This window comes from Bidens hawaiensis, unplaced genomic scaffold (assembly GCF_021521415.1).
Source record: "Bidens hawaiensis isolate Kalapana, Puna unplaced genomic scaffold, B.hawaiensis_p1.1 tig00017939_1, whole genome shotgun sequence".
In the NCBI taxonomy this organism is placed as follows: Eukaryota; Viridiplantae; Streptophyta; class Magnoliopsida; order Asterales; family Asteraceae; genus Bidens; species Bidens hawaiensis.
The window spans coordinates 445039-472914 of NW_027492705.1; the positions used below are offsets into that span (position 1 = coordinate 445039).

The window sequence follows — 27876 nt, forward strand, 5'->3', positions numbered from 1 at the left end:
GAACAACATCCAATTTGATGTTCTCAAAAAGATAAATATCCTTAAGGCAGAAATAACTCCAAGATCCTCTGTCCTTGTTGGCTTCAGCGGCGAAACTAAGAACACGTTGGGGGAAATTAAACTTCCAATGTATATTGAAGGAGTTAATTGTTATAAATAATTTTGTGTTATTGACAAACTATCTTGTTGTAATGTTATCCTTGACAGACCTTGAATCCATGAAATGAAAGTTTTCACTTCAACATATCATCAATGCATTAAGCTACCAACTCCATGGGGAGTGGTGAAAATTGATAGTGATCAAGCAGAAGCTAGGAACTTCTATACTTCATCTATGAAGCCAGCTACAAAACAAATAATCGCATAGTAATTAAAGAACAATCCTAGAGAAGTGCTGGAAGCAAGGGATATATATATATATATATATATATATATATATATATATCCCTTGCTTCCAGCACTTCTCTAGGATTGTTCTTTAATTACTATGCGATTATTTGTTTTGTATATATATATATGTAAGAATCCTAAGAGAATTTTTTGAAATTAAGAACTTTGAAAACCATTTTGAGCCACAAAAAAACCTCTAAAAATTATTAAAAAACTATAAAACGATAAAAACGAAAATTTTAAAAAAGTAAAAAACCAAAAATTTTTATTTTTCATCCTGGGTTCATAAAAAAAACAAAACAAAAAAAACCTACTTATACACATATGTATATTTTTATTAATCTCGATTTACATAATGTACACATATGTACATTATCATTTATCTTAATTTCATATATGTGTATAAAGAACAATATTTATAAAATTAAAAAATAAGTTTTATACATATATGTATAATTTTTCTAAACCGATTTGTTTTTTATTTTTTATGAAATCGGGATGAAAAATAAAAATTTTAGTTTTTTATTTTTTTTATTTGCGCGTTTTTTTAATTTTTTTTATTCTACTTAAAAATATTTTTTTTGTGTTACAAAATGATTCTCAAAGTTCTTAATTTCAAAATGATTCTCAAATAATATATATATATATATATATATATGTTTTATAGTTAATGATTTTGTTTAAATTACTATCATAAGATTAGAAAAATTATTGAAAAGTATTCGAAACCTTTAATGAATAAAACATTATCGAACATTCACAGATACATTTGAATAAACATGCTATGTTCGTGTTCATTTATTTAGTTAATCGAACGGAATTTTTATGCATGTACGTTCATATATTAATAAGTTACAAACCAACACAATCGAACTTTTCGTCAAACAATTTAGAACAATTTGTCAAACATCCGGTTCGTTTGTAACCCTAATTACAAAGGAGTGATGGTCTGTAAATATATTCACCTTGAAATTCGTTTTAGTTATAGAATTTCAAAAGTAGAGGTAAGGCTGTCTACATCTTACCCTCCTCAGACCCTACTATAGCTTTGCTATTGTTGGGATATACTGAGTACGATGATGATGATGATGATGATGAATTTTAAAAGTACTAAGAAAGAACATGAAGAATATAGTAAGATAAAAGAAATTAAGAAATATAAAGAGAAAAACTGAAAGGAAATGTAGACGAGATTACATGGGAAAAAAATATGCCGAGTACTGATTGACTGATTGTACTATTTGAAAACACTAGACTTTATTTATTTTGGGTATAGAATTTATTGTCTTTATTATTATAATTATCAAGTACTAAAAACTTGTTTATTAAGTTTTCCTCCTCTTATAAATACTTATTGGTTTTTTATTTTATCATACACCAATTAATAATATAAACTTTTATTCTCTCCCTAATTCTCTTCTCATCTTTTTGCTAGTGAGCTTGTTACAAAATACGTTATCAGCACGGAGTGCTTTTGAAGTTGAATCATTATCATTGTAAGTTACGTTACATCAATTAATATTTGTTTTTGGTTATATCTCCCAACTTGATTCATATTGTAATTAATATGGTTTTGGGTCTAAAGATATTTATATTAATGTATTTAATATTCAAATTGCTGACTAATTTGATTAAGCAAATTTTCTTTTTCAATTAATAAAGAAAATTAATAAAGTTACCACTAAAGTTGCATACAAGTTTTTTTTATATATATAACCAAAAGAATTAAAGTAGACTTACGAGATCGGATGAAAGAAAAGTTTGAGAAATATGGGAAATTTTAATTTGATCAAAGCCCAGTTACCCAACAAGGAATCTACTTCTTGTTAATGGTTACTTTTATTGCTTTAGTTTTGTTGATATATTAATTCTATATCATCAAATTCATATAATTCATTACTAAAGTCCGCATGATTTGATTATTTAAATTCTTTGTTCCAATATTAGAAAAAAAGTTAACCGTAAATAACATAGTATATTAATTTAAAGAAAAACTATGTTCTTAGTTATTTAACAGTAATTACAACACAAATAAAAGTTTTTGGTTATCCCAGTATTCATCATGATATGTGTTTACTATATAAATGTTTTACACCATTCTACAATTTTGTTTCGTTGCTTTAAGTTTATAATTATCAGTTTATATAAACCGAGTAACAAATATTAATTTATATGTTTGGTTACAATATAGTTCATCATGACAAATCTTTCAAAGTTTGAATTTTTAATTCTTGACATTACTGGAAAAAATTATCTCTCATGGGTATTGGATGCTAAAATCCATTTGAATGCTAATAATCTTGGTGATACTATTAAAGAAATAAATAAATCAACTACCCAAGATAAGGCAAAAGCCATGATTTTCTTACGCCATCATATCCATGAGGCTTTGAAAACTGAATACATAACTATTAAGGATCCACTTGTCCTTTGGACCAAATTGAAAGAAATGTATGACCACCAGAAAACGGTAATGTTACCAAGAGCTCGTTATGAGTGGATTCACTTAAGATTGCAAGACTTTAAGTCTATAAGCGAGTATAACTCAAATTTTTAGAATCACGTTACAACTGATTATGTGTTGTGAAAATATTACTGATAAGGAGATGTTGGAAAAAACATTCTCCACATTTCATGCTTCAAATATATTGTTGTAGCAACAATATCGTGAAAGGGTTTCACCATGTATTTTGAGCTCATATCATGTTTGCTTGATGTTTCTTTTAGATTTTACGTTTGAGATTATGTTTTTTGTTTTGAAGCACACTAGACATTATGTTTTGGGGTTTTTTTATGCTTGAAGTATCGTAAATGTTTTATTTATGGAACTTTATTTTTTTTCGAAGCATATGGAGTGGTTAACTAAAGTCCCTATTAATGGTGAAGATATATGTTTAATAGACATTGCAACCACACATACAATTCTAAAAAAAGAACTATTTTTCTAATTTAGTTATAAAAGAGGCAAGCGTTTGTACTAGGTATGAGATCGGCACTGCACCGGTACCGGCCGTTCCCGGTCCCGAAAATCGCGAATTCTTGGTACCAGTACGGGACCGGGATGACACCGGGATTGAAGGTAAAATTTCGGGAAATACCGATCCCGTACCGGTACCGATACCGGTCCCGTACTGGTACCGAAACTCAAAACCTTGGTACCGATTCGGTACCGACGATACCAAATCGGTATCGATTTCGGTACCGGTACCAACCGGTACCAGTACTGATTTTTCTCATCTCTAGTTAGTACTATATCTGGTAATACAAAATTATTTAAAAGTTTTGGAGAAGCTTTTATTGTGTTATCTTGTGGAACACAATTTAAATTTAACAATGTTTTAAAGATATTCGTTTAAATGAATATCATGTTGAGACAATAAGTGAGGGACATAATGAGTACCTTCAAATTACAAGTATGGAATCGGGTAAAAAGCATGTATTAGAATTGCTATCCGCGCTTGCCTCCGATTTGTATTGCACTAAAATTATTGCAATTGAATCTAATATGGTCACAAACGAGAAGTTTATAGATAAAGAAAACTTTATGGTTTGGAATGACCGGTTAGGCCATCCCGGCTTAATAATGATGCGAAAAATTTTAGAAGATTCATGTGGGCACTTTTTAAAGAACCAAAGGGTTCTTCAGACTAAGGACATTACATGTGTTTCATGCTCAAAATGGAAGTTGATTACTCGTCTATCACCAATTAAGGTGGGACCAAATCCCTTACTTTCTTGGAAAGAATGCACGGGGATATATATGGGCCCATACACTCTCCTAGTGGACCATTTAGATATTTTATGGTGCTAATTGATGCATCAACTAGATGGTCACATGTATGCTTACTATCAAATCGTAATATGGCATTTTCACGACTACTTGCTTAGTTGACAAGGCTAAGAGCACATTTTCCAGATCACCCCATTAAGAAAATTCGATTGGATAATGCTAGTGAATTTACATCCAAATAATTTAATGATTATGCATGTCTATTAGGATAAGCGTAGAGCACCTGGTACCTCATGTACATACACAAAATGGGCTTGCCGAATCGCTTATCAAGCGACTTTAAATGGTTTCAAGACCGATGATTATGAAATCAAAACTACCAGTTACTTCTTGTGGGCATGCGATTTTACATGCAGCAACACTAATTCACATCAGACCAACGAGTTACATACTTCATCCCTATTAAAATTAGTTTTTGGTCAGGAACAAAATATTTCCCATCTAAGGATTTTTGGTTGTGCCGTATATGTTCCAATCGCTCCACCACAACGCAAAAAGATGGGACCTCAAAGAAGGCTAGGAATATATGTTGGGTATGAATCATCATCTATCATTAAGTATTTAGAGTCATCAACAAGAGATTTATTTATGGCTCGATTTGTTGATGGTCATTTTGATGAATCAACCTTCCCATCATTAGGGGGAGATGAAAAACATCTAATATAATTTGGAATGAACTATAATTATCTCATCTTGATCCTCAAACTAAACAATGTGAAATAGAAGTTCAAAGGATAATTTTTTACAAGAATTAACAAATCAATTACCAGACGCATTTACTGACTCGAAGAGAGTGACTAGGTTACATATACCAGCTGTTAATGCTCCAATAAAAATTGGTGTCCCTGATGGACAACCACGTATTTACAACGAGTCTAATGCACACCTAAAGCGTGGTAGACCAATAGGTTCTAAAGATAATAATCCTCGACAGAAAAAGGGAGCAAGTAATGTAGATGGTCTTGTCGAGGTAATTACAATTCCAGAAAAGGAGTTTCTTGAAGAGACACTAGACATAATGGTTCTAGAAGAACCTCAGGTACATGAAAACGAATACATCTCAATAAATTATATTATGTCTAGAAAGATATGGAACCTAAATATAGTCGACGTTGATGACAATTTTTCATACAATGTAGCGCTATAAGTAATGGAAAACCATGAGGATCAAGAACCAAAATCTGTTATTGAATGTAAAAATAGAAATGATTGGCCAAAATGGAAATACGCAATTGAGACAGAATTAAATGCCCTCGCGAAACGAAAAGTTTTTGGACTTGTATTCCATACACCTGAAGGTGTAAAGCTCGTTGGATATAAATGGGTCTTTGTGCGAAACGTAATGAGAAAATGAGATTACACGATATAAGGCACGATTTGTAGCACAATGATTTTCTCAAAGACCTATAATTGATTATAAGGATACATATTTTCAGTGATGGATGCGACGACGTTTCATTATCTTATTAGTCTGGTAATACATGAAGGGATGAATGCGTATAATGGATGTTGTGACAGCCTACCTCTGTGGCTCACTTGATACTGATATTTACTTGAAGCTTCCAGAAGGATTCAAATTGCCAACATCATGTAAATCTAGTTCTCGAGAACATCTATCAATTAAATTAAACAGATCTTTATATAGGCTAAAACAATCTGGACGTATGTGGTATAATTACCTTAGTGAATATTTGTTGAAAGAAGGTTATAAAAATGATTCCGTATGTCCATGTACTTTTATGAAAAGGTCAGAATCTGAATATGTCATAATTGCTTTATATGTCGATGACTTGAATATAATTGGAACTCTGGGGGAGCTCCAAAAGGCGATTGAATACTTGAAACAAGAATTTGAAATGAAAGATCTTGGAAAGAAAAAGTTTGTCTTATGTTACAAATTGAACATCTTAAAGATGGGATCCTTGTGCACCAAGAAAATTTCACAGAAAAATTTTATATGGAGAAATCACATCCATTAAGTACTCCGATGGTTGTAAGGGCACTAAATGTTGAGAAAGACCCATTCCGACCTCCGGGAGATGGAGAAGAAATTCTTGGTCCAAAAGTACCATATCTAAGTGCAATTGGTGCACTTAAGTTTTTTGCTAGCCATACACTACCAGATATATCATTTTCTTTAAACTTATTAGCGTTATATAGCTCATGTCCGACAGGAGACATTGGAATGGGGTCAAACAAATATTTCCATATCTCCAAGGTACAAAAGATATGGGTTTTTCATTAGCCAATCGAAAACAAGTTTGGTTGGTTTTGCAGATGCAAGTTATTTTTCTAATCCTCATGCAGGTCGATCTCAAACTGGATATTTGTTCACATATGGAGGTACTGCAATTTCATGGTATGGTGTTCAGTAAAGTAGACAATCACAACTACTTTATCTAATCACGCAGAAATAATATTAATCTATGAAGCTAGTCGAGAATGTTTTTGGTTAAGGATGGTAATACAATATATTTGTGGATCTTGTGGTTTTTCTTCCGAAGATGAAGGGCCGACGGTTTTACACGAAGATAACGCGACATGCATTGCTCAAATAAGGAGGGCTATATCAAAGGTGACAGAACCAAGCATATTTCGCCAAAGTTCTTTTTCACACATGATTTACAAAGGAGTGGAGATGTTATCGTCCAACAGGTTCATTCCAGTGACAATTTAGCAGATTTGTTTACCAAATCACTCCCGACCTCAACATTTAAGAAACTGGTTCATGGGATCGGGATGCGTCGACTCAAGGAGCTTAACTAATTCTCATTCAGGGAGAGAAAATATGTGTTGCTCTTTTTCCCTTAGCTAAGGTTTTGTCTCACTGGGTTTTCCTGTCAAGGTTTTTAATGAGGCAACAAACGTATGAAGTTGATAATCAAGGGGGAGTATTGTGAACATAGATTTTATTGTATATGTTATTATGATTATCAACTACTAAATATAGATGAAGTTGTTCCTTAAGTTTTCCTCCCCTTATAAATACCTATTGGTATTTCATTGTATGATATACCAATCTATAATATAAGCTTTTATTCTCTTCCTAGTTCTCTTCTCATCTTGCTAGTAGGCTTGCTACAAAACATTATTAAATTAAAGGGCATTAATGATTTTTTTTAATTATATAAAACTAAAGTTGCATTCGATATAAATACTATCATATTAATATATCTGATAGGTAGGTGTGCTAGATAAATAGACTTGTGGTTATGTTATAACTTATAATGCTGTGTGTAATGGGGCGTGGAATTGGATGAAGAGGGGCGAGAACACCGCCCCCTGCGGCGATATGCGGGCGAAAAGAGGCGGGGACGGGGTTATTTTATCGCCGATGTGGTAAAATAATAATATTATTATAATTTGACTGTTGTAACGGTCAAAAATTAAAAAAAATAAAACAATATATATATATATATATATATATATATATATATATATATATATATATATATATATATATATATATATATATAAACATACACCTTCTTCTCCATTTCATATCCATTTCATACACAATTCATACCCAAATTCTTCAAAAAATTTAGCAAAATGAATCCTACAAACAACCCGAACCAACCGACACTCCTGGAAGTCGCCGCTACCATGAGAGAAATCATCAAAAAACAAAAAAAAGTGTGTCGAGGAACTCAACGATGTCATGAAAGAAACCAACAAACAACACGAAAAGATTGCCTAAATGTTGGAATTACGGGAATTGAGTGAAAAATACGAATCCCTCAAAGCGGCCGGGTTACACGAAGAGGCCGCATTATTGCAACGACAACGAATTGAAAAAATGCGCGAATATTATGGATGTTAGTATGTTATTTAGTTATGTTTTTTAATATTTTTAGTTATGTATTTTTTTTAATTTTAATGCATTATTAGTTATGTTTTTTTAATTTTTTTGTATTTCTTTTTAATTTTAATGCATTTTATTTAAATATTTAAATAAATTGGTTTTTATTTGTTTAGTTTAGTTATAAAAAGATATTGTGGGCCCAACTTGTAACCCCTACACCATTACACTCAAAAACAAATTCTCACTCCTTGCTGACTAGGCGCTACGTGTCATAATTCGCCCCCATTTGTAGCCCCTCCACTCCACATAGCCTAAGATTACGTGTCGATACAACCTACGCCACATGGACATGATAGAGCATGCTACATCATGTCGAGTATTTTATATGGCGGGTCATACATGTCGAACGTCACCTCAATAAAACAAAACAAATGATCGATCCACCCTACTAATAACCATTGAATTAATTGTGTAAACAAATTAAAAAATCCAATTCACCTCACTTTACTACTTTAAAAAAATAATTTAATATTTATTTTAATGGATAACGGTTAGTTAACCCAAGTTAAACAACTAAAGGTTTCAGTCTTTCTCCTAGTCGCCTATCAAGCCACAAATCACCATACGTTGGGAGCCAAACCCCTCTTAGATTACTAGCTATTGTTTTCAAATACGTGTGTAGATAAGTATTTAACTAGACAACGACTATAATAAATATATAAATCTTCTAAGATCGTATAATTTAAGATAAAAATAGCAAACAATGAAGTTTGTGGAGCAATTTTAATTTTTGTTTCTTTTTTTTTTCTGGGTTACAGTATCCCAGTCATCTATTATCTTTTTGTATAATTACATTAAAAATCACTATATTTTTCTCTCTTGTTAAATTAAATAATATTTTATATACTTTTATCGGTACAATTTTTTCTCTCATTTACTCACCATCAAAGTTTTCTAAAATTTACAAAAAAATCCATAATTTTTTTTCTCTCATTCACTCACAATCATTCAAAATCTTATCATATAATTTACAAAACCATCACACAAAAATGTAGGAGATAAGTTGTGAATGCTCTTATTCATCTAATTTCGATTATTTGCCTTTTTTAGTTCATCTTATTTTTATTGCAATTTGTTTTGGTTTTGATAATGATTTAAGCTTTTGCACATTTTCAATATGATGTTAGGAAGAATGAATTCTTCAATAACGATCCATGTTTGATTCACACAAACAACATTTTTAGGGAGGACATGGATGACTCAATGAAGGACGATCGAGATCTTTGTGATTCCTGGTACGATATTAAGGGCGTTAAGATTTTATCATCAGTGCACCTTCGGGCGTGTGGGTTTCCTTGGAATTTGAAATAATTTGAAGACATTTAAGGGCTCCGCAAGACTGAGTTGGGCCAACTAACGATGGCCTTTTGCTATTGAACACCTCGTATAATACCTAGACAATTATTTATTTATTGAGTGTTAAAAAAATAATTTAAGATTTTGATCCGATCACCTTTATCAATTATCATTCCGGCCCTACCATCATTTTTATTTCTTTCTAATCCTTAACATCTTATTACTTAATTAAGAAAAGCGTTACCAGAGTTAGCCTACTTGTTTATGGACTATAGAGTTGTCCTAAAACTAGTCCCTGTATTTATTGTTTTTTTTAATACTAGTTTAACATATTTCTCAGATGCCATGTTTAGATTATCCATCATTTTTAGAATTTTTTATATGACTTCCATAATGGTTTTGCTTTCTTTTTATCTTATTATAATGTTAAAGTTTATGTTAAAATATTTTAATCAAGTGATTATTGTTGGATATGACTACTTGTTTTTGCTTAACGTGTTATCCACCTTATTTTAACGAGCCTTGACATTTCTAACTCTACATAAAGAATACTTGATTCTCAAGGGATGTCGATTTTCACTAGAAAACATCTATTGACAGAAACTTACATGTCAGCGGAATGTCTTTGGCGAAGAGTGATTAAGTGCATTGACGAATCTGAAAATCTTCATTAGGAGATAACATATGGGCCGCCTCAAAGTTTGCCGATTAAATAAAACAACAAATAATGATATAATAGCATGAAACAGTTAATGTTATAGCTTTAAAAACTAGTTCGATAGATCACCAGGTCGGTGCTAAATCATTTTTTATTTCCTATTATTTTTGTTGAATAATATCAATAGCTTCTAATAGATTAAAATAATAACAAATAATATTTAACGTAAATAAACAAGTAATTCATTTCAATAATAAAATAATAATGTAGTTTACTTGAACAATAAATACATAAAAAAAAATAACAAGAAAATCGTTAACTAAATAAAACGCTAATAAACATTTAGCAGGTTTTAAAATCATGAAAAATAGTTGAAAAAGAAGTGGTTAATTTCAAGATTTTGGACCAGTCTTTAACCATAATGATTGATAGATACTCAACTGAAGAATCACGTATTAAGTGGATAGAATATAAAGCTCCAAACGAGAAGCGGCATTTATAATGATGATTGATAGATACATAACTGATGTGGATTATGGAATGGACCCTAGTCCAGATAAAGCACACCCTCAAGTGGGTTTAAAGTAAGACCAAACAAAAATTTTCTTTTCAAACTCCATGGGCTGTATAGAAGTGCACAAATCTGGTTTTTCTTAAAACCTGGCTCCAGGTAGGGAATCAATTCCGGATTTCGTCTATCAAGAACTGAGTCGGGTAGGAATCGGTTCCGGATATGATTGGATTTTTGACCGGCTTGACTAGGTTTTTGTCTATTTTGGTCAGGTCGGATCTGGGTTTTGACTAGGTTGAGGTGAAACCGGTTCCGGTGGGTCTAGTTCGGTTTCGAGTCCGGGTCGGTTTCTCTGAGGAACTAGACATGATATGTACTTGCGGGTCAGGTGGTGTCGGCCTGGTTTCAGGTCGGGTCCAGAACTGGGTTTTATGCCCAAGTCTAGGCCAATGTACTCAAGGGCTCGGGTTCAAAGTTAAACAAGCTAGCTCGGCTCGTTATCTTACCATAAAAGCCTTGAGTTAGCTCTTTATTTTAATTCACGTATGCTTAAATTTGGACTTTAATTTAAACGAGCCAGTGATCTAGTTGACGAGAGAATTTATCTTGACTAAGGATTGACTCATTTACAAACGAACCTCAAACCGTGACCTTTTATAATGGCGCTACTTTAGGGTTTTAGCTTGCTTAATTTCACAAATCAAAGTGTTTTTTTAGTACTCCGCTGGTATAATTTTGATACAATCAAAAGAAGAAAAGATAGAAACCAATGAGGATATATATAATAAACATAAGATAAATCTTTGAATTAGAAGATACATTAGAGATTATTATCTTTGAATGTGTTTAGGTTTATCTATTAGGATTATTTTTTGTTTACTTAATTGAGTTTTGAATTAGAATAGGATTGATTTAAGTTTAGTACAAATATAGAGCCATATAATTATTTTAGTGTATTTGAGTTTAATAGAAACGGGTTGAGATGAGTTAGCTTCCTAAAATACGGTATTCATATTCTTGATTCAATCGTATTTTAATGCTTATGTGTCTCTAATTGGTATCAAAGCTAGCCGATAGACAAGTTAGACAATTTAGGAGATTAAAGAACAACAATGACTGCTTTGTTCGCTATATACAAAACAACGACATGAACGATGGGAATCGACTAGTTGGGAACCAGAAGCGAATTAACATCAACATAGCTCGACACAACAACATCCGGGCTTTTCGTGTTTGGACGGATTTTTAGTGAGGGAACAATTATTTGTGTTTCCAATCGAACATGGAAAATGTCGTGCAATCAGTGTGCGGGTTTCATCTATAGTGAAAGGCAACGAAAAAAGTTAGTGACGTCTAATAACAGCGATGATGTATGGTGTTCAGGAACCACAGCAACAGACTAGGTGTGGGTCGAGTCGGGCTTTAGTTTTAGGGTTGAAACTATGACCTACCACGCCGAATGACAATGGTTGTAGCAGTGTAGATAGCAGGACAATCTGACCGGTGGTTTTAGTGGTAATCAATGGCGATGGTGGTTATTTAGAGTTACCGAGATGATCAAATTTTAAAAACAGCATATCGTTGTGCTCGTCTTTTACGTCGATCAGTGCAACTAGGTGATGTGTGGGCGAAAGAACGTGCTCTAAGTGTTTGATATGGTGTGTTTTAATTGTTTATATGCATAGAACATGAGTAATTTGATTGATTTTATGATTAAAATTGATTGGAGCTTGAATGAACTAATTTAGAGTAATTAGGAGGCAAGAGATCAAGTTATGAATGGAGGAATGCAACTGGGGGCTCAATATCACACCCCAACCTACGGCGGAAATGCCGGGGCGTGAACGATTGCTCACAGCTCTCAAGATACTATAATGCAATATTGGAGATTTCAATATCTATTTAATAAATTTCAATAAAAAAAATTATTCTATACAATATCCAAAAAGACAAATAGTTCAACAAACAAACATAAAACATGAAACAAAAGTCTTGTTAAAGTTTTCTATCTTTATTCTTAAGTGTTCTTCCAAAACTTGAACTACTTCACATCACATGATGACCTGCATATGCGTCAAAAATAAAGTAGATTTGTCAACACAAGGTTGAGTGAGCAACACACCAGTTTTAATGTGCATATAATAGATAATAAATATTGCAACAAGTCAAATGAGATAACCAATTTAACCAATGAGCAAAAATAAATGAGATGTCGAAAAGCACGAAGCTATTACAACTGCCGTATGTTCATACTATTCTGATAATATGCCGGACCTCTCCGAATGCGATTCACATAAAGCATGTAAGCCATAACAAGTATGGTACAAAATTGTTAACACAAATGACAATAGTTGCAGTTTGAGTATATATATATATAATAAAGAAATAATATGTTGATGCATATGCCCCTAAAACATTGAAAACAAGTAAAATATGGGAATGTTGTACTCAGCTCAATAGACGAACAAAGGTGAAAGAGAATATTAAGAATGATGATTCGCGAAAATCACGCGTTGATAATAAAGCCTATAAAGGAAGACAGGATACAGATACGTAAAGTTAACGAACTAGATTGAGCATGAAAGCTCGATAATTAAGTTAATATTATATTATTTTTTAATATATTTAATAAAATATTATATATAAAGATATTATATGAAAAAATTATTAGGTTATTAAATTATATATAAAGTATATTATAATAATTTATCATATAAAAGTAAAATACATCTTTTAAAGGAAAATATTACTAGTTTGTTAAATTATATAAATATATTTATATATAAAGTTTACTTGGTGTGTGTGTGTGTGTATGTATATGAAATCATAAATACTAGTTTTCGTTATTATATATACGTATATATACATATATGTTTACATATACATACATACACAAACGAGAGCTGCGAGAAAAATACAAGTTTTATAGTCGGTTTTTAATAAAATAATTTTATTTAATCATTATTATTATTATACTTAATAAATGATTTTAAAAAATATATATCAAAAATATCGGGGTGGCAGGGGTCGAACCCATGACCTGCCCCCATGAACCAGTGACCTAACCAGTTGGGCTATCTGGCGACGTGCAAACTAAACCACAACCCATTTATTATAGACTGAAGCAGATTAACCTAGATTAATATGAACCCTAACAGATTCAATTGGATTGAATCCGATGATGTTAATCAAATAAGCCTTAGGGATTTTGATCATTACGTTAACGCGATCATAAAACACAAATCAATTACCTAAGTGGATTACCGGAGTCGGGTTAATTGATTGCTACAGATGACGGCCAAAACGGTTTACAGATGAACAATTAAACGTCTATTATAACACAATTATATATAGGGCTTAAGACGGTTAGGGTTTAAGGATCGTATCTAGGTAAATAATTGAATTATTACGAACTATTTAGTGTTCTACAAGATCATCAAAGTGTCGGTGTGGTCAATAGAAAATATTAGATCATAAACGATATAATTAACATCATTAATTTTTTTATTAGGCCGAAATTAACATAGATATGATATTAAGAGATCAATTACATCTATAAAACGAAAATTATGGTCCAAGTTAACAGATTTTGAATTTGGGTACAAGAAATCAATTATGGGTTCAGGTTTGGGATAATGGATATCCAGATTATGAAATGGATTATAAAAATATTTACAAAAAGAACCATGGGGTTTGAGGATGGACACGAAAGAAGTTAAAACTTTAAGTTTTAGGTTAAATGTGCCAAAACCTAGAAGCTATAATTATAAATAAACAAATAATAATAGAATAATAAATTTAACTCGTTAAATGTGGGAAAATTTCCCGAACATCAAAAGGGTCGGGTTTTAATAAAGATATAGCTTTCGAAAAGTTTGAGTCGTTACACTCAACACGATGAACAAGATTAAAGAAAATGAAAATTATTTGAGCGGGCATTGTAGCAGGCGTAGGCTATAGGTCCCAGACTGTAACTATGACTGTGGCTGATGTTCTAGTCACCTAAAGGCAGCGAATGGAGTCAGTAGCCTACGACCAGGCTGTATGCTATGGCTCCCAACCGTAGGCTACGGCTGGGCTTGACAGGAATTATGATTTTTAGTTATTTTCTTCCATATTTAATCTGGAATAACCCTAAGGTCGACTATCTATCATATTCTATCATAGAAGGGTGATATGGGACCGGTCATTCATCATCCTAACACCTACCAATCACCACAATAATCCATGTTCTCATCATCTCAACCAAGAATCAAGATCTTCAAGATGAATTTGCTAGGCTAAAGCTTTCGTGACCATCTCCGGAAGTAAGGATGTGTTTGTAAGCAAGACTTTCTGGTATTTTGAATCTTACATTAGAACTAGAGTTGATTAATCATTCGGTTGATCAATCTTTTACGTTTGTCTATGTATTCAACAGTTTTTTGTAATCGAATGTTTGTTATTTTATCAGTTAATTTGTTTGTGGTCATCAACTTTTAGGATTACGTTCTTAGAGTCATTGACTCGTTATCGTTAGCCATTAAATCACTTACATTTATCAAACCCTAAAACTGGTAATCAATTAGATAATTATTTATCCAAACCAATTGTATAGATTATGTTTTGTCAATCAGTAAGGTAAAATATCTAGTCTTATGGTTATAGGCATAATAAAACGAGTCTTCCAAATAAGTTTAATCAACTGGTCTAGTTTGCATCACAACCTGAAACCTGGAGTTTGGTTACTTTTCCCTAATTGTTTTACAACCATATCAATATTAATCTTCTTGACATCGTCTTTCCGCCAAGCATAATTAGTTATTAAGTATTAAACTTGATTAGCACTTTCCAGTGATTTCATGTGGATTCGACACCTTACTTATCCTTGATAGTAAAGGTATTTTACATATGTTTTTTATTGACCTTTCGAAATTGATCACTAGGGTAGTTAAGAATTGTATGATGATCAAAGAAGGTTGTTGTTTGCATGATCAGAAGACCAATATCGCAGCCAAAGAAGTCTTTATGCGAGTTCATACGACCAAGGGACTGGAGTGGTCGGAGAACGGGGTCACGAAGGTGATTGAGCTAAGGGATATCGAAAAAACACGATCAATAATCACAGGGAGTCTCTAGGTAAGAAAAAAGGTTCCATATTCAACAGGGATACGAGTTGATTATTGATGATACGGGTTAAGTGGACTCTAATCTAAATTACGGAGATGATTGTTGGCATAATATGGTTTGGATCAAAGGAAGAGACAGTAGAAACCAATTCATGAGGATGAAGATCAACAAAGTAAGATAAATATTTGAAATTGAAGATAAATTATAGATTAGATTCATTTGTTTTAGTTTATTATCTGAATTTTGCTTAAGTTTGTCGATTAGGAGTATTTTTAATTTATTTACTTGAGTATGAATTAGAATAGGCAATTGAAGGTTAGTATACCTTAGTATAAATAGAGCGTCATATAATTGTTGTATTTGTGTTGGTTTTTGAGATAAAAAGAAACGGGTTTAGACAAATTTGTCTTCTAAAATTACGGTATTTGTATTCTTGATTCAATCTTATTTTGTTGCTCATCTACCTTTATACTCAACCTAACATATTAGGTGCAAGAAAAAAGATATAAAGTGTTCTCTTAAAGATAAAGATTGCTCGTAATAAGAAAGCGAAACTCTTATCCTATATAGAAAAACAAACACCTAAAAATTGACATCAATATTTCAAATCTAATTACACCGCGTCTCATTTATTAACAAGCTAACTCCTAACCCTATCATTTAACCAAAATCTAATAATTGTATCTGTTTTTTTGTTAATTGCTTTATTGCTATTATTATTATTAATATTATAATTATTATTATTATATTGGGTTTTATTAATCCCAACTATCGCCTTTTGGTCGCTGACGGTTCTAACTAACGAATTGGCTGCTAACGGTCCCAACTTTTAGCGTATTTTTTCCCAACGGTCTGCGACTAACAGAATCCTAACGTCGTTTTCTCATTTTATAGTAAAACAAAGTATTAAACTAAGAGAAAACGCCATATTCCATTTAGACTCCTTCTCCTGACCATTAGAAACTTGTTGCACACTTTCTTCACGCGTTTATTGACTATGACTCCGGTTCTTTAGGTAGACTTGGTCAATTAGCCGTTATCTAACAGTTCACATAGAGTAGCCTGCAAGAATAAATATCAGGATAATAAATATCAATTCAATATACCGAACCTGTTCGGGATTCCATACCGAGTAAGTCGAAGAATAAGTTACCAATGATCACCTGCAAGAATAAGTCGAAGACAAGATCAAAATAAACAAAGTCTCTTAAAAAACCTAAAGATCATCGGTTCAAGTCCTAGGAAGTACAAGAAATTTGCCTATATTGAATTTATGAACCTACACAATTCGAAATACCGCCTACATAGTATACAATAAACTCTTTTCTTTAACATTAAACTACGTATAATTAATAACGGATCATGCTAATAACCTATATTACGAAATTTTTACATACATATTCGTGATACCACTACAAAGTATATGCGTGAACATACACAATACAAAATACAAACAAAAATAACATGTAAAATACATTGTCTCCTAAAACTCAAATAACATAGGTAAAATACCTCCCCAACCTAAATTAACAACATTTTGAGCGATACAAACACGAGTTTAAAAGCTCTGGGAAACTAACATTTTCAAACAAGTCGAAGTTCAGATAACCTCCAACAAACTGAATTATATTAAAGTTTATAAAACATGAGCATATACAGTAATTCATAAATCATAAAAGTTATGCCTTATTGGCAAATAACAGTCCCAACTTTAAACTTGGTTGGTGACGGTCCCAACTAAATGGGTATTTGTTTTTAACGGACCGCGACTAACGGATGTTGAATCCGTTAGTGATTTGTTGACGTGGATCTTCTTCTTCTGCCGCATCACGCCGGAAACCCGCAACTCGCCTCCGTTCTCCCTAATATCGTTACAAGTTTAGCACGGCTAACAAAGGCATTGAGCAACAATCATAAGTATTCATAAAAGGTTAGTAATAGAAGAGGAAAGTTGACGTACAAATGAAATTAACGTGCTCAATGTGACAATCAAGTATAGTAATTATATATACAAGTAAAGTAATTATGTAATTACATCATAGAGTAATTACATAATTACTCTATGACGTAATTACATAATTACTCTACTTGATTCTCACGTTTAGCACGTTAATTTCATTTGTACGTTAACTTTCTCCTTCTATTACTAACCTTTTGATTGTTACTCAATGACTTTGTTAACCTTGTTCTTGCTTCGTGATATGAAAAAAGAATTGTCGATTGATTATGTAGAGAGATTGGATTTAACTAAATTAATCCAATTATTTTAGGTGAAGTGATTAGTCAAAAGAAATCAAATAAAATCAAAAGGGAAAAAAAATAAATACCGGAATTGTTTCCGAGAATTGTGCCTTTTCCATTGTGGGTCGGTTAACCTTCACATCGCCTGAAATTATAGCATATGCGCTTTAGGTGAGCGTTTTTGATAACTATGGTGTGTAATCAACGGCTTGTTTTCTTGTAACTTACCAATTCTTATAAGTAGAGTAATTAATTTTATAACTAGAACAATTATTTTTACAAATAATGTAATTATTTATAGCTAGAGTAATTAAGTTGAAATCATTACAATAATGCACTTAAATCTGTTTGTATGATAACCATTCCCTGTATATACACACGCATTTAACAATATAAAAAACATCAACTTATAGCACTTGTGAGGAAATAAACAAAAGGTATAAACAGGTATATTCAAAATATTGGATGTTAATAGACATATATATATCACTAAAGACTAGTAATTGCTTCACTTGTGAAAGGGAATGGATAAGGCAAACATACTAACAAACTCATCACTAAAACTAAGATCCCCACTGCAGCTTGTTTGTTATCGGGCTCACTAATTTCTTCACTCAGCGGAGCAATGGGCCCACGTTGTAAAAAGAATATTAATACGACCCAATAAAATGCCACGTCGTCAAGCAAAGATGACAAACCCAGCAACGCGATAGAAGCAGCAGATAAACGATATGCAGCCTGCAAAACATAATATCACAATTTCAGCCCATTTACTTATGAGCGGGTCGTTAACTTTTATATTAAAAAGGACTTTAAAAGACAAACTATTTATTTAGAATAAGTTCGGAAAATGAAAAGGAGTGTGTTTGTGGGTCAAACTAATCCAGCCTGACCCATTTTAAAATAAATACAGACCAAGAAGCAAATAAAAGAATTGAAAAACAAAATATTTACATAGAATAAGATTGAAAACAAAACAAGAGTGTTTGCAGGTCAAACAAACTCGGCCCACCCCGTTTCGATCTGACCCGTTTTAAGTAAATAGAAACCAAGAAGAAAATAATGGGATTAAAAAAATTAACTATTTATTTAGAATAAGATTAATATAAACAAGAGAGTGTTTGCAGGTCAAGCTAATCCAGCCCGACCCATTTTAGAATAAATAAAAACCAAGAAGCAAATAATGAATTAAAAAACAAGATATTTACTTAGAATAAGACTGAAAAGTGGACAACAGAGTGTTTGCAGATCAAGCTAAATAAAAGCCAAGAAGCAAAGAGTGGAATTAAAAAAACAAACCATTTATTTAAAAATAAGACTGAAAAGTGGACAACAGAGTGTTTGCACAACCCATTCCAACCCGACCCGTTTCCATCCTGGCCTGTTTTAGAGTAAATAAAAACCAAGAAACAAATAATGAAATTAAAAAACAAACTTTTCGTCCCCATATCGCGAAGGAAATCCGTCCACCGTCCAGCTCGCCTGCAGGGATGCTATTGATTGCATTGATGAGAAGCCCAGCCCAAGCCCAAAGCACAAGCGGGTTTACTGATATTGTTGCTCCCTCTTTGAGAACATCACCAAGAAGCAGTTTTGCTACAAAAAAATATATATATCAAAATCACATATAAAAAGCTTAATGAGGAGAAAGTGAATGGGATGAAACACACCGATTCCACCAGCAAGAAAAGATTCATGAAATACAGAAGCATCAACAATGATCCCTATACCATCGGTTGGTGGCAAGTAAAAGCCCAATAGCAAAAGAACAAGGCCCAATGAGAAGCCAGCTAAAGGTCCTGCCGCTGCGATCTTCAGAAGATCCTCACGGTTCGGTACAATGTTTAGAATCCTTGTTATTGCACCAAATGAGCCTATCTGCCACCAAAACAGATCATTAGCTCCAAGTTTCAACTCCGCTCCAAACAGGTCAGGTCAAAACCAGTCAACGGTCAACCTCACCTGCCAACTTGGAACAAAAAATGGAACCCCGAGTTTAACTCCTGCATTTCTGGCTACCAAAATGTGACTGATTTCATGTACACCCAAAACAAGTGCGGTCACTAGGGCTCCAGGAAGCCCGTCCTTTAATAAATCAATATTGTCAACAACAGATCTGAGGAAAAAAAACATCTCTTTACTGCAATATATGATAAGTTACAGTTAAATTCATATTTAAAGATGTAAACATACAACAAGTTGGACTGCAATGCTGGCACGTTGCGTAGTAGTAATGTGAATATTGTAACTAATCCAAAAGCTCCAGCAGCAAACCACTCGGGGACAGCTGCAGGTAAAAATTGTTATTATAAACAAACTGTAAAACGTATAGATTAGATGATGATAGTAATAATACCCGTTGTTTCTGGTTGTAAGGTCTTTCTTGGAACAACAACCGCCACTGGTTTATCATCTTCAGGATTTATCAAAAGAAAGAGCTTATATTGATCCCCAAAAGTCCCCTTCACAGAGTAGAAATTACATAAATACCCTACTTTTTCTGGGTTTAAAAAGATATCATACGTAAGTAAACTGTAAAGGTAAACTAACATGCAGCCTTTTATCAATCTTTTTGTAACTAACAGCAGCCGATCCTCGCAGGTTTCCTTTAAACAACACGCCAGCCTGTGACATTAAGAACATAAAAATCAAGATTTTTTTCAGTCACATATAAATGTAAAGATAGAGATGATTTAAGTATAAAACCACCTCATATGGTTCTTGGCTGGTAATAAAGAAAGTGTCGAATCCAAAAACTTGGTCTTTCAGTATATCGATTGTTTCCTTCGGGATCAAGATTATATCTTCAAGTTCTTGTGGCTGTTCAGAATTATTAAAAAACTGTAAAGAGAACAATTTGATATGCATAAAAATGGAAATCATATAAAAGAAAATGAAATATTCACCTTTGCACCTGGCAAGGGTGATCCACTTGTAATCTCTACATTATCAACCTCCTGTTTTGAAATATGAATTAACAGTTACATGAACAAAATCTCGTATAACTAATAAAAAAAAGGGATATTGGTTTTTAATACTCCCAACTTTTCCTCGTTGGTAGATAACACTCCCAACTTTTGATTTGTCACCCATCACTCCCAACTTTCACTCTATTTTCCTGTACCACTCCCCGTCTAAATGAACACTAACCTCGTTAATGTTTTGGACTAAAAATGTCATTCAAATTAGTTGAGGGGGTAAAACAGAAATTTTATTTTTAACACACAACCTCCATTTCCGGTGACCTCGTTTTTCCGGCGACCTCGTTTTTTACGAAGAATTTGAGTTTTCCGGCTATCTCGTCTTTCATAACACCATATCCATCATTTCACTGAGCTTCACATACGAATTTGAGTTTTCCGGCGAGTTGCAGGTTTCCAGCGAACACCATATCCATCATTTCACCGCCCACCGCCCCAAAACCGCAACCCCCGCCACCACCAGTGTCACACACAGCCACCTTCCGGGATCGCCTGCATGCCGGAAAATCGAGTTGCAGGTTTCCGGCGAGCACCATCTTCATCATATCTCCACCGGTGTACAATCTTCATGATCTCCATCACATTTTTACACCTCTAAACCATCTCCATTTTCTGAAAGACGAGATATGGTTTAGAGGTGTAAAAATGTGATGGAGATCATGAAGATTGTACACCGGTGGAGATATGATGAAGATGGTGCTCGCCGGAAACCTGCAACTCGATTTTCCGGCATGCAGGCGATCCCGGAAGGTGGCTGTGTGTGACACTGGTGGTGGCGGGGGTTGCGGTTTTGGGGCGGTGGGCGGTGAAATGATGGATATGGTGTTCGCTGGAAACCTGCAACTCGCCGGAAAACTCAAATTCGTATGTGAAGCTCAGTGAAATGATGGATATGGTGTTATGAAAGACGAGATAGTCGGAAAACTCAAATTCGCCGGAAAAAAAGAGGTCGCCGGAAAAACGAGGTCACCGGAAATGAAGGTTGTGTGTTAAAAAATAAAATTTATGTTTTACCCCCTCAACTAATTTGAATGACATTTTTAGTCCAAAACATTAACGAGGTTAGTGTTCATTTAGACGGGGAGTGGTACAGGAAAATAGGGTGAAAGTTGGGAGTGGTGGTGACAAATCGAAAGTTTGAAGTGTTATCTACCAATGAGGGAAAGTTGGAAGTATTAAAAACCAATATCCCTAAAAAAAATACCTTAGTAACTTCTATAGGTTTAGCCTCAACATCATCTTTATTTAGTAGCTTGTTAAGCACATTCAGTTGACTTGATTGGCCTTCATCCTAACAAGAACAACTTTCTATCAGAATTTCAAAATAACCATACATTATTATATAAATATATCTATATCCAATAAATATAAATATATAAACAAACACCTTACTAACTTCTTGAGCCTTGTTACCATCCAGGAATTTGTTAAGCAATTCCAACTGACTAGGTTGCCCCTTATCCTATCAAAACAATCTTATCAGTTAATTCTCAAATTAACTGCCACTTTATTGTAATCGTTTTATAGTAAATTATATAAAACTTCGATTGTGATTCTCAAATCAAAAACTTAATTAACCATATCGATTAATCCAATTACTTTTCCTTTATCATCCTCGGCAACTGAACTACTCGAATCCGTGGATTCCACAATTTCAACTGCTTCATGCACTTCTCCTTCCTAAACAAAACAATAATAAACTCTGTAATCATCACATAAAAACCCCTATTTCGATCAATGTGGCTTTAAGGCGTGAACAATTAGGCTCATGATAATCATTTTGTTGAAAGTTAACCTTGAAACGGGTTGAAAGTGAAAGTTGAGGGGCTAAATCGTAAGAGTTTTAAACATACGTTTAGTTTATTTAGTATGGTAAGAATATTAAGAGTTACTTAGTTTTATAGTTTTATTGTTCTCTACGTTAAAGTTTTAGTATAAATAGATGGTTAGGATTATGTAACCGAAGTGTCAAATTCCGTGTTTGTGTTCTTTCTTGGGGCTGATATCCAACACATTTTACATTAGTAACCGCTCACATTTTTAACGAAACCATTCCAATTCATTAGCAACTATTATTATAAACCTAATTTTCAAAACCTTATAACCACATAATAAACATAATATGAGTTCATAGAAGCATCACTTTATCATTATCTTCGCTCGGTCCCGTCTCCGCTTCAACCGCCTTGCATTTAACCACTCGGTTGCCACTAGCCACTAACCTAAATGCAAATCATAAAATTACATATTAAACAACAACTCGTACTGTAAATTCACAGCTCAAATAACGAAATGAAGCAACAAATATACCTAGAAACGCATTTTACGGGTTGAATTTTGCGTCTGGAGTGAGAATTGACGTAGGAAGAAATGAACGGGTGGAATCGGAGGTGGCAGCACGAACTGCAGGGCGATAGCGGAAGAAAGTTCCGGCGGAAAGTCGCCGGAGTGGTGATGGTGGTTGTGGAAGTCATGTTGAAGCATTCGACATTGAAATTTGTTGGGTTTTGGTAGCAAAATTGGGGGTTTGTGGTGTGTGGATTGTTAAAGGTGGAGAGGGAAAGGAAATCTCAGATATTTCAAAATCTTATCTTCAAAAATATAAAGAAATTGACATAAAGATATATGGAATAATAATATTACTATTACTATTATTATTATTATTGTTGTTGTTGTTTTACCCGCCATAATTTTAGGGCTTGGCCCAATGGGCTAACTACTTTTTGTCAATAGAATTGGACCAATTGGTTGTTATAAGTTGGATCAATTTACAAAGTAAGGGGGTGTTCGTATGATCTTATTAAAACTACTTATTTGCTTATTTACTTTCTTTTCAAGCTTTAAAATGAAGCTTTATCAAATAACTCAAAAATCAAATAAGCAGTTTTTGAAAACTCACTCAAATACCCCCTAAATATGTATTTCAATGCAAATGAGATATAGATGGATTGGTTTGGTGATGTGCTCCACAGGTTTGGCAGTTGTATTCTATATACGGTTATGGCAACCAAATGTTCCAAAATCTACAGACATAAAAGTAGGGGAATGTTCATGTACATTTTGATCTTAACATGAGTACGTAGGAAATAATGCAAATTTATTTAAAAAAGCGAGCGTAAGAAACAAGACCAACTACAATACCAATCCACATAAACAATGACTTATAATAACAAAGAAAAGAACCTAAAAACTACAACAAAAAATCAAAATCAAGAACAATATAATAACAGCATATACCAGCAAATATTTATAACAGCAAAAGAAAACATCTAATAATAACAACAAAATATAAATAAACAAATACTTATAACGTCTCATAATAGAAAATTAGCAAATATGAACAAAAAATAGCAGCAAACACCTATAAAAATAAACCTAATCATAACAACAAATTGGTTCTCACCATTTTTATGTTAAGAATAAAATGTATTTGATCTTGTTTCCATAAAAGTACTACTATCAATATATTAGTTATATATAGCCTTAATTGTTTCGTTTTTTTTTCAAATGGGAAAAAGAAAAAGAAGGGTAAATGATTTATAGGAGAGAGATTTTTTTTATACTAAAAGTTGTATAGATAATGTCAGACAATAGATGAAAGTTTGTTGGTGTTCTATTATTTGAAATAGCATAACCAGTAAAAAATATTTGGTGATCAGTCATTTAAAATAACATATCCAATGATAATCTCTAGTGTACTTGTCTGACGAGTCCAATTGAATGTCATTTCAAATGATGAATAGAAATGGAAAAAAGCCTATAACATTCAATGTGATATGAGTTATATACAAGCTCCTAAAAACAATATTTACTATAGTGTCACAAGACACAACCTTTTATAACTTTCATTAGTTCCCGAAAAACAATATTTACTTCAATATCAAAATGATGAAAACATGCATAATAGTTAAAGATCACGTATAATCTTCTAATCAATAATCTACCCGTCTATAATATGTATAATTATCCGGTTTCTGTACACAAACCTCACTTTCCAATCTCTCATCTTCATACCTAAACCCTTCGTCAATTCTAAGCCCTGATAATCCTCTTGGCATACCCAATCCCGACTCCGATCTCATCTTTCCCATTCTAGGTTTCCTATGATCATGCTTAGCATGATCCGCCATAGGTCCACCGCCATCACCATAGCTCATCGCCCGACCAATACTCAGCCGCTGAGACGAGGGTGGAGGCGGCTGCGGTCCTCCTTGATAATTAACCAAATTTGGATCCGGAATGTATTGGTATGGTATGTATGATGGAGGAGGGGTATTATTGTAATAAATTTGGGAGTGAGGGATATTATGGTAATCCGGTAAAGGACGTTAACGTAGAGCAAGTTTTAAACGGATCTTACCATGTAAACGACCCGATGGACGTCGAAGATCGAATGTGCGTATCCGGTTGAGGTTTTCTGGCTTGGGTAAATCGGCTAGTGAGATGTGTAGGGTCCCGATTAATGGCTTTGGCGTGTCGGATGGTTTTGCATGGAACATTTCTAACGTAAGAATGGTGGTGCATGGGGTGGACGGCAACAGAATGACGAAGCGTTCGTTCCAAACGGGTTTGGTCGAGTTTGAGTCGTCGGATTTCGTGGCTAGACGGTTGTCGGGGTGGAGCCAGAAGATGGCGTACGGGTTGAGGTCTCCGTTTCTCCAGTTGACATTCTTGAGGTGCTTGGCGGAGACGATTGTTATATCGAGATCGAGAGGTTTTGCTAGCGGACAGTGGGCCGCGGTGACGGTGGTGGTGGTGGCCATGATATGGATATTGGAGAAATGAATAGATTGTTGGCGATGGAGGGAGAATTAAGGGGTTATTTTGTTCTTTTCTAAATCAAACAAAATAACCACAATATTAGATGTTAAATTATTGTGTTTAATTTAAAATGCGTGTTTAGGATGGCCTTGATCAACTTTGTGTAAATAGGCAAGATTGTGTACGTGGTGACCTGTACGTGTAAGGCTATGCGTAGTGGGGGCTATAAATTGGGACGAATTGTGACACGTGACGCCCAGTCAGTAAAGGGTAGGAATTTGTTTTTAGAGTGTAATGGTGTAAGGGCTACAAATATATATATATATATATATATATATATATATATATATATATATATATATATATATATATATATATATATAGAAAAGGGTTCAAATAAGAATAAGGAGTTTCCTAAGAATGGTAAGAACCAATCAATTTTTGACATTTGGCATTACAAATGATGATAAAAGAATAATTTTAAGAAACTATGTTGGTTATAATGATTAAAGAGTAATTCTAGGAAACCATGTCGGTTATTAGTGATTTCAAATTTCACCAATGTTGGACCACAAAAAAACCCAAAAATAAAAAAAACCATAAAATAAAAAAACACAAAATCAAAAAAGTAAAAAAACCAAAATTCTTATTTTATCATCCCGGTTTCATAAAAAAAAACTCGGTTTAGCTAAATTATATACACATATGTATACTATATACATATATGTACATTTACATGATTTTTTTGTACACATGTGTATAATTTAAGATAAATGATATGACGTAACTAAAGATTATATAAAACTATACATATGTGTATAATACGACGTTTTTTTTTATTTTTTTAATTTTTTTCATTTTTTTTTAATTATTTTTTAATGAAACCGGAATGAAATATAAGGGTTCTCTTAGTATCCTTACCCTATATATATATATATATACACATATAGGGTAAGGATCCTAAGAGAACCCTTTGCAAATTGAGAACTTTGAGAACCATTTTGGACCACTAAAAACACCTTTAAAAAATATTTAAAAAAATCATAAAACAAAAAATAATAAAAATTTTAAAAAAGTAAAAAAACCAAAATTCTTATATTTCATTCCGGTTTCATTAAAAAATTAAAAAAAAACGTCGTATTATACACATATATATAGTTTTATATAATCTTTAGTTACGTAATATACACATATGTACAGTATCATTTATCTTAAATTATGCACATTTGTACAAAAAAATCATGTAAATGTACATATATGTATATAGTATACATATGTGTATATAATTTAGCTAAACCGAGTTTTTTTTTTATGAAACCGGGATGATAAAATAAGAATTTTGGTTTTTTTACTTTTTTGATTTTTGTGTTTTTTTTATTTTATGATTTTTTTTTATTTTTGGGTTTTTCTGTGGTCCAAAATGGTTCTCATAGTTCTCAATTTCAAAAAGGTTCTCTCAATCCTGATCCTATATATATATATGTATGTATATATATCACACACACATATTAACACACACATACACACGTACACACACATATATATATATGTATATAAATCTCACACACAGCCTTTAATATAATATTAATCATCTCCTCTTTTCCCCGGCGACAAAACCCTCTCCCTCCCCTCCCCCCCCCCCAAATTTCGCCCCTTTATCGCCTGGGGGGCGGTGTTCCCCTCCGATTTCGCCCACTTGTTGCCCTAAATCTCGCCCACTACACACGGCCTAACTCCTTTAGTTAAAATGGATTGCTCGCAACTCGTTTAATATGTTTACGAGTTTTAGATATTTTTAATAAATCAATTAATTTTTTTAAAATATATTTGTTTGGCAATGGCTAGGATAAGGAAGCTTTATCATGCAACTCAGAGTCAAGTATACCATATATACGGCCTATCCAACAACTATAGAAGCTAGAAACAGCATCACGAATAGCGTTGAAAATCACATTTCATGTTGCTGAGAACGATTTAACACACACACTGATAGAAACCGGAAAACTAAAGTATTGAAATTAAGATAATAGCCACATTCGAGATAGGCTTGATCTCCAATTACAAGGTTAAAGAACCCTAATTCTGATAAACATAAACATCGATAACTAACAAAACAAATATAACCCTGTTAATACTAAACCTAATTGACGGTTCTAGAACATAACTGCCCCACTAATTTCTGCTTAAACGGTTCCCGCTTGTTTGGTAACATGGGTTTAGGTGGGAATAGATTCTAAGGGACCAGGTACGTATCAATATTTAGCACCCGGTACA

The 27876-nt window shown here is 33.1% G+C and overlaps 2 protein-coding genes across 2 annotated transcripts; both read right to left on the reverse strand.

The window, feature by feature from the left end:
* Positions 1-18255: 18255 nt before the first annotated feature.
* On the reverse strand, positions 18256-23445 carry LOC143554976 (putative zinc metalloprotease EGY2, chloroplastic). Its single transcript, XM_077044621.1, has 14 exons — positions 23152-23445; positions 22985-23063; positions 22441-22521; positions 22229-22303; positions 22046-22132; positions 20767-20817; positions 20570-20680; positions 20411-20485; positions 20217-20322; positions 20054-20147; positions 19823-19976; positions 19531-19738; positions 19296-19456; positions 18256-18598 (listed from the first exon to the last, which is right to left on the reverse strand). Exons 1-14 carry the CDS (start codon positions 23313-23315, stop codon positions 18350-18352), a joined length of 1695 nt encoding a protein of 564 aa, XP_076900736.1. The 5' UTR covers positions 23316-23445; the 3' UTR covers positions 18256-18349.
* A 1328-nt stretch (positions 23446-24773) lies between these two features.
* Positions 24774-25604, reverse strand: LOC143554979 (uncharacterized). The gene is made up of 2 exons (XM_077044623.1): positions 25202-25604; positions 24774-25051 (listed from the first exon to the last, which is right to left on the reverse strand). The coding sequence occupies exons 1-2, from the start codon at positions 25602-25604 to the stop codon at positions 24774-24776; spliced, it is 681 nt and encodes a 226-aa protein (XP_076900738.1).
* Positions 25605-27876: the final 2272 nt, after the last annotated feature.

Coding starts and splice junctions, on each gene's coding strand:
- LOC143554976 (XM_077044621.1), bottom strand. CDS start 23,315: ATGACTTCCACAACCACCATCACCACTCCGGCGACTTTCCGCCGGAAC. Junction 20,486..20,569: donor CCAGCCAAGAACCATATGAG/GTGGTTTTATAC, acceptor TTAATGTCACAG/GCTGGCGTGTTGTTTAAAGG. Junction 19,977..20,053: donor GCATTGCAGTCCAACTTGTT/GTATGTTTACAT, acceptor TTTTTTCCTCAG/ATCTGTTGTTGACAATATTG.
- LOC143554979 (XM_077044623.1), bottom strand. CDS start 25,604: ATGGCCACCACCACCACCGTCACCGCGGCCCACTGTCCGCTAGCAAAA. Junction 25,052..25,201: donor TCCATCGGGTCGTTTACATG/GTAAGATCCGTT, acceptor TTAATTATCAAG/GAGGACCGCAGCCGCCTCCA.